Source organism: Poecilia formosa, unplaced genomic scaffold (assembly GCF_000485575.1).
Source record: "Poecilia formosa unplaced genomic scaffold, Poecilia_formosa-5.1.2 Scaffold15, whole genome shotgun sequence".
NCBI classification, from domain to species: Eukaryota; Metazoa; Chordata; class Actinopteri; order Cyprinodontiformes; family Poeciliidae; genus Poecilia; species Poecilia formosa.
The window spans coordinates 1,530,400-1,537,985 of NW_006799954.1; the positions used below are offsets into that span (position 1 = coordinate 1,530,400).

Below are 7,586 nucleotides of genomic sequence, written 5' to 3' on the forward strand. Positions count from 1 at the left end.
AAGTAGAAAACAAGATAGCCTGTGTCAAGAGAGGGAGAGAGAAAGAGCCACTCCCTCCGGCATATTGTAGACCAGACAAAATAACAAGGCGAAAGATCAGACAGGGGTCCTATTACTACTGTAGGCATGCACCCCGAGCTGGCCCTGCTTTTCACTGCTGAAGAAGACAATCCGCACAGCTGCTCAAACATTCACTTTCATCTCTCCCTTTTTTTCTTATTGCAGCTTGTGCTTGTCTCCTGTAGCAATAAGTGTTCTCTGCAAGCTGCAGGAGATTGGAAGGTGTATTTATTTATTTTTTTTCCTGCTGTAGCAGAAACACAAATTTCATCTTTTCTCCATTTGTTTACCGACATGGTTCCAGTTGCACATTTTCCAGTGTTATTGAGCCCTGCAGGGACCATCATTATCCCCTTATAGAATTCCATGTTTCTTTTTTTTTTTTTTTTATATATACACATTTGCAAATGCCGGAATATTGTTTAGTCTAGTTCTTTTTGAGCTTGTGGTGCTAATGTCATGATTTTTAAAAAGTGAGCCTGCTGCAGTGCCTGTAATACTTGTGCGTGGGTGAGTTATGTATTTTCCCCTTTCATCATTTTCCACAGAACTTTTTTCAAATCATCAGCAACCTCTTGGAGGAGGAAAATCAGGAGAAATGGGAAGATGCACAAAAGGTAAGAAAAAGTGCTCCTAAATAATTCAGATTCTTACATGTTTTGTCAGAAATATTGCTTCTCACTCTATCTAAAATTCCATCTGAAAAAAAAAAAAAACAAACAAAAAAACTCAGATAAATAAAAGCCAAAATGGGATAAATAAAATTCAGGTGTGTTTTGTGAAGTTACTCCCCAACAGAAGGCGAGGTCATTTAGCAGACTTGACATCTGGCCTCATTTAGAAAATCAGTACCGCAGACTTCCACTTGATGGCAGCAGCACAGTCATAGAAACTGTCCAGCCATTAACACTGCAGGATTCATTCCTCCTGCATGCACATTGTTTTATCCAGCCCACACAGATCATCATGTGATTAGAGTAGTGCTTAAGTTGAATTTTAACAAATGCACACTCAATTCAGACATTTTATAGCGTGAGGCACATCTCCATTTCCCGCTTTTCTTGTGTGACATCGACACTGCAACCCTGATAAAAGTAAATACAAATAAAAGAAGATACCCCAGGACTTCTGCTGGGAACCCTCCTGGACACTAACCCCCTTCTTGAGAGGTGGCATTTCTTGTTTTGAAAACTACCCCTGTGTCTAAGACATCTTGAATTCTGAAATCACACATGTCCAGACTCTGACAGAGACGCCATCTGCAGTGACCACAGGTCTGCAAAGGGCATCTGCTCAGGTGTCACTTTCAGTGGTAAACTGACTGAAATAGGGTGTCACCTGCTCTGACACATCAAGACAAAGCTGTCCCCTTGAAATAAACCGGATCTCTCCGGCTTTTACCCCCCACTTCCCCTTGACTGAAAGTTACCTTGCTTAGCTGAAATTGAAGCAATTTTAAGCAGTGCACGGAGAGCCTGCCTTTGCTGTCGATACAGGTAGTAATTAGGTGTTTACATACTGGAGCCTCCATTTACCAGCCCCCATCGAAATGTTGTCTGATAGAAGAGCTCATAAACAAGCGGTTTCATTAGTCAGAATGCGTCACAGACGGGTACGGACAGACTAGCGAAAATGTAGACTGTGGAAATGTTTGCCACTGATTGAACACCGAGAATGTAGATGTGACAAGATAAATTATTTTTGTCGTGATTAATGTGTGTGTCTGGTTTCATCACCCCAGCGTTTGGACAGCGACGTTGCCTGATTTCAACAGACGACACTCACACTTCACAGCTAAATGTTCTTCTCACTTGTGGGTTTTGCTTGCATTTGTGAGCTCCGTCTCCACAGCACCCACACATGTGCTGCACACTGTGGAGGTATAAAACTCCTCTTACATGACACACCTCACTATGAGCTTTTACTGGCTGCAGGGCTGGCTCTGTGCAGAGATCACTATAAATTCACCTCTTGTCACTGTTACCATGGCAAGCGAAGGAAGAGCTCTGTCTACACAACCTCCACTGCAGCCATTTTCCCATGCTGCCTTCACATCCTACGGTTACCATGGAGACGAGCAGAGTGAACATGACTGCACTCTGCGTCAGAAGGGGCGATATGACGCTCCACCCTCAGCCCCAACCCGTTGTGGCTTTCACTTTGCTGTGTCAGAGGCTTTTGACTTAAGCATCTATGATCAACTTAGCAGGCTTAACTGCAGCTCATGTGGAGGCACATGCAAACACACAGTGCACAAGGTGTTACAAAGGAGTGCCTGGAATACCTGCCTCGGGTGTTTGTACCATATCAGCTTAGACCAGGGTGTAAATTGCTAATTGCCACTCAAAGGTTTGTCTAACCTTGCCTTGATAGATGTGTGAGCACATATGTCAAGGTGTGCTCACACATTTATCTAAGCCACGCACTAATATGTGCATGATTTGAAATAAACCATGTCTAGCACTGAAATGTATTGCATCACTGGTTTGTGAGTCTGAAACATGTTCATGCACAACACATTTGCATTTATGTAAATTGGAGTATTCATAAAATCCTAGATTCTTTCTGAACAGAGGTCCAAACATTTACGACCCATCTATTAGAGTAACATCCCTCAAATTCTTCATTTGTACAGCACAGCTGACTGGACCAGTTGTGCTACAGGTCATGCCATGTCCCTGTCCATGTTGCATGCTCTTGCTTAGTGCCAGGGCACATCGGGTGGCACATGGACAGAGGCAATTGCCCTTAACTTGGCTGGGGCTTTAAAAGAAGAAGCCAACCAGAAACTGTGCTGGCAAAGCCGCTGATTACAGCTCTGCTGCTGATGTCACATGAGTGGTTCAGTCCCATATGCACCTCATGATTTTTAGTTTGTCTTTTCAGAAGTCTGTATATATGTTGTTATTGTTTTTATTAATTGAGTTTTTTGAGCTAGGAAGGATAGAATAAGGAAAAGCACATTTGAGTTACCTCATCACACCGCTGCAGCTTTATTTGTAAAACCACAACATAAACACAATTGTGTGACATCATATCCTAGAAAAGAAATAAAAATAAATCTGGAAGAAAATTGTGTATGTGCACAGGTCAGATTTAACAATAGTTACAATTCACAGTTGCTTGAAGACACCACAGTAATTTGTTCAAACACCTATTTGCAAGATAAAGCATAGCATCAATGTACAGACATATTTGGTTCAGAAATGGGATAGGTTTTCTCTGGTGGAAAATTCCAGAAAAATACTTTGCAAAGTTTGCATAAGAATACCCTAGCCATGTTTGCATTTTAAGGGCAAATGCTACAAAACAAATGACTTTTGACTTTGAAGACAATGAAAACAAATCTTTCAAAAACATTAGCTCTGCTTTTTATGACAGTTAGCTAATAGAAATAATTTTGGTACTCCAAACTGGTCTAGAACAGCAAAAAAAAAAAAAAAGTCCCTGACAGAGAGACAAAAGATGAATCTCTACTTTTATGCAGTGCATCTAAATATTTGGTTTCGACTTATGTATAACTGTGTAACAAACAGTATTTGGGCTTGTTTTGGTCCTTAGTATCTCTCAACAAACATTTACCAGTGTTGAGTTGTAAGAAAATGGAAGCATTTTTTAGTATCCTTTTGTCCTTCTTATCTTGTTCAGATCTACCCTGCGGCAGTGGAACTCATGCAGGTCATAGAGGAGTTCATTCATATTGTTGGACTGGGCATGAAGGATTTCCACAATGCCTATCTGATGACCGGAAACTTGGGTAAGAATCAGCTCCCTTTCCCCCCTCCCAGACCCGCTGGCTTTGAGTTCATTTCACCACTTATCTCATCTCGATGTGATAATAATCCCAGCGCTCCGCTGTCTCTCCGAGTCAATTTCCCCACCATCATTAAATTAGGATAAATGGAGGATGGTAAGGTTGAAGGGAGTAAAATTACTGCAAATCAATAATCTTAATTAAAACTGATCTTGTGGTCTCAATGTGCTAAATTCCTATGACGCCGACAATTCCAGCTTCACAAAAATAAAGGAGAGAAGGGACCCACTAAAAGTACTCTGAATGCACTTTTATTGTTTCAAATGTTTATTTCAAGAGTAACATAACATATTAATTGTGTATTTGAAGTTGAAATAATAGTGTCTGACATGACACTGCCATGCAGCTCTTTGAGTAAGGCTTGATTAGCATTTTGTACCCTGAGGCATGTTTTTTTGTTTGTTTTTTGTTTTTGTTTTTTTTTCTGTAGCGCATCATCACAAAAAAAAAAACAACACTCTTTGTTGGTTCCTTGCAACATTCTTAAAAAAAACATACTATGCAAGTTACTGATGAAAAGCTATAAAATTGGAAGTGAAATTAGCAACGTTATTCTTTGCAGCTGTAATGGACTTTTCTGCTACACTGATTTTTGTCTTTTTTACATCTCCTCTTGTTGGTCTCTGGAGTCTGACTACAGAGTTTATGTAATATTTTATTTCTGTGGAGTTCCTTTGTGTTCTTTTAATTTCTGTTGCATAGCATCTTGGAGAATCAAAAGTCCCTGCGGTCTCATTTCATTTCTTTCCCTACAATGAATGGTGTCTTACTAGAATGGAATAAAGGAGAACTGTGGTCTAGACTCATTCATGGATGGAATGCATACATTTACTGTGTGGCTTTAGGAGGGTGGATTCTTACTTGTATTCCTCACAATTTCCAAGATTTGAACCACCTTCAGTAACTGTGGTTCACTATGTGAAGGGGAAGGTGTATGATTTCCACAATGATGAATACTTAGTTGCCTGAAACAGCATACCCTGTCATTCAGTGAATGTGCATAGTAGTGGAGACATTTAAATCAGATTTAGGTTATAAAACCAAATACTTCCACACCATTAACTAGAGAACTGACCAGTTCAAGAGAAATGTATTGGGAGTGCAGGCCAGTCCTTAAACAGAACATTTACTAGAAAATAAAATTGAATACAATCCCTACAATTGTTAATAACTTTGCTTGGCATTTTATCTAGAAAAGTACTCAATCTACCAAAATGGGTCTGTAATTCATGCAACCTACATAGAGTTCATTGGCTAATTAATGTATATTAGGATACATCATGCACATTTGAAGACAAGCATAATAATTTCAGCTCACCCCAATATATTCTCACAGTGGCCATTTTGATTAGAGCAATGGATGGTTTTGTGTCCCCTTTGGTGGGAGCCAAGTGAGAAGCATCTGGCTGAGTAAGACATTGCTGTATCATTTTGTCACTTATTTATGGCAGCCTCTTGACTCCCAGATAAATAGTAGCTGCCACTTCTGTCCCATCTTCTGCCCTGCTACTTTTAGCTAAATGACCTTGATTGCAAAAGACTTTTCATCCAGCAACTTATTCTCAATACTTAAAACATTTAAAGCACACAATAAAGCATGAGACATCTTAAAAAGGATAAATGGTAAACATACAGTTCAACCTAGCTATATGTGTTTTATTTTAGTTTAAATAGTGTGGTTATTAATGTTAGTTACACCAAAAGACAAGTAATAACCCTCCCCCTCCCCCTTTTTAAGCACAATGTTTATTAAGTTTAGATATGATGAAAAGGATCTAAATAAACAAAAAATAGTATGAGTATTTTGCACTGAGCATATACATACTGGGACTTGCCTTATTAAGCTTCCAAACACAAGATGGCAGATGTGAAATATTTCGATAACTTGTAGAAATGCCTAAAAAAAAAAAACATAAAGCACAGCTTTCCTAGGATATTGTTATTTTTCATTGTGTACCCTGTGACTAACACCACAAGCCCAAATAAACACGCTCTTACCACCACTGCTCTCAACATCTGGCACTAGGAACAAGCCTCCTGGTGCTCGCTGATTTCACGCTCGCTATAGGATGATCCCAAATACACAGGCACACCTCCGCTGTCACAGATTCCCCTCAATCATGGAGTCGTGCCAGGATATAAATTGTACTACCAGAACAACACAATGAACAATGGAGTTTTTACATCAATGGTAGGATTAGCCAGAGCTTCCCCCTTGCTGAGCCGCCACCTGACTGGGGCCTGATATGATAGCAAGTAGAAAACAGTTCAGCTTTGTCCTCCCCCCTTGTAAATTTAAGGACTTTTATTTGTTAATCTGGGATATTTTTTTCTTGTTATTGCCTCAGTACACAAAAGGGTTATCTTTTTTTTAGCTTTACTGCAGGTAAATGAGAGAATGAGAGTTGGTTAGGGAGATTACCTGTCGTCCAGTTGTGGCGAGCAAGTGTTCAGTTTGATTTTAGACTTTCTGTTGGATTTGCCGGTTTGTCTAATGTGAATCTTTGTACAGAAATAAAAAGTACAACGCTTGGCAGGTTTTTGCTCATATTTGCTTGTTTCTTTCTATGCTTTGAAATGTGAAAGCGAAAAGACTGGAATGTTTTTGCTCCTATTTTTATCTGGTTTAACTGCTCATGAAATGATCTTCAGTCTCATATATATACCCTGGAGAACATCTGTAATCTATATTTCTTTATTGGTTTCTGCAGTGGCCAGCATCCAGAGACTTCCAGCCGTGTCTGTGATGACTGACATCAACTTTCCCATGAAAGGTCGTAAAGGCATGGTTGACTGGGCCAGGAACTCGGAAGATAAAGTGGTCATCCCAAAGGGCCTCTTTGTTTCCCAGTCAGCAGGTATATCACTGAACACATCCAGTATTTTATGGAGCTGCATCACCTCCTGTCCAAATAATTTTATTCTACAAGACTCAAAGCCATAAAGACTGTCTTTATGTGTAAGTCTGATTTTTCATCAAACTTTAAATAAACATTTAAAGAAATGTAAAAAAAAAAAAAAAAAAAACTTTATCAAAGATCTGTCAGTCCTAAGCAGATGTTATTGTTGTCTTTATGTTGGATTGCACATTTTTTCAAGTATATTGAAAATGGAACAACGAAAAAAAGTTAACTTGCTTGTTCCTTTTCAGTCATGAATTTGTTTCACTCCTTTTATGGCATGAATTCAAAAGCCGCAGCTGCTACTTCATATCCCAATCCAAAACCAGGCAAAATTGTCAACTGGTTTAATCAGTCTTATCTGTTATGAATCAAACATAACAAAGGAAAATACTGATTAGGACTCTGAGGCTATGCGATCCCAGCTGCTTTAGTCCAGAAAGCAGATTCCATAGAAAGCAGATTTTATAGAAGCATGAGTCATTGTTCTACAAATTTTAAAACCCTATAGAAAATGTTTCTTTTCTTCTTTTTTTTTTTCAATCAAGCTGGTAGAACAGGTAGATTGAAATAAGTCATGCTTGAAATAAATAAATATATTAAAATAGATTTTTTTTTTTTTTAAATCTTTAAACTCCTAACCTGATTCCCCATTTTCTATTTCAGACATGGACGGATCACCTGTGTTCATTTTGGGAACGGTTCTCTACAAAACACTTGGACTCATGCTACCTTCACCAAAGTAAGGGAAGCACAAACACACACACGCACACGCACACACACACACACACACACACGCACACACACACACG

General features: G+C 39.1%; 1 protein-coding gene across 1 annotated transcript in view; it reads left to right on the forward strand.

Annotated features, from left to right (window-relative positions):
* Nucleotides 1-7,586, forward strand: part of adgrb3 (adhesion G protein-coupled receptor B3) — a 123,344-nt gene that overhangs the window by 75,722 nt on the left and 40,036 nt on the right. Inside the window, exons 11-14 of the mRNA XM_016668552.1 lie at nucleotides 609-677; nucleotides 3,709-3,817; nucleotides 6,586-6,732; nucleotides 7,441-7,516. Coding sequence (XP_016524038.1) covers nucleotides 609-677; nucleotides 3,709-3,817; nucleotides 6,586-6,732; nucleotides 7,441-7,516 — 401 coding nt within the window. The remainder of the gene's footprint in view (nucleotides 1-608; nucleotides 678-3,708; nucleotides 3,818-6,585; nucleotides 6,733-7,440; nucleotides 7,517-7,586) is intronic.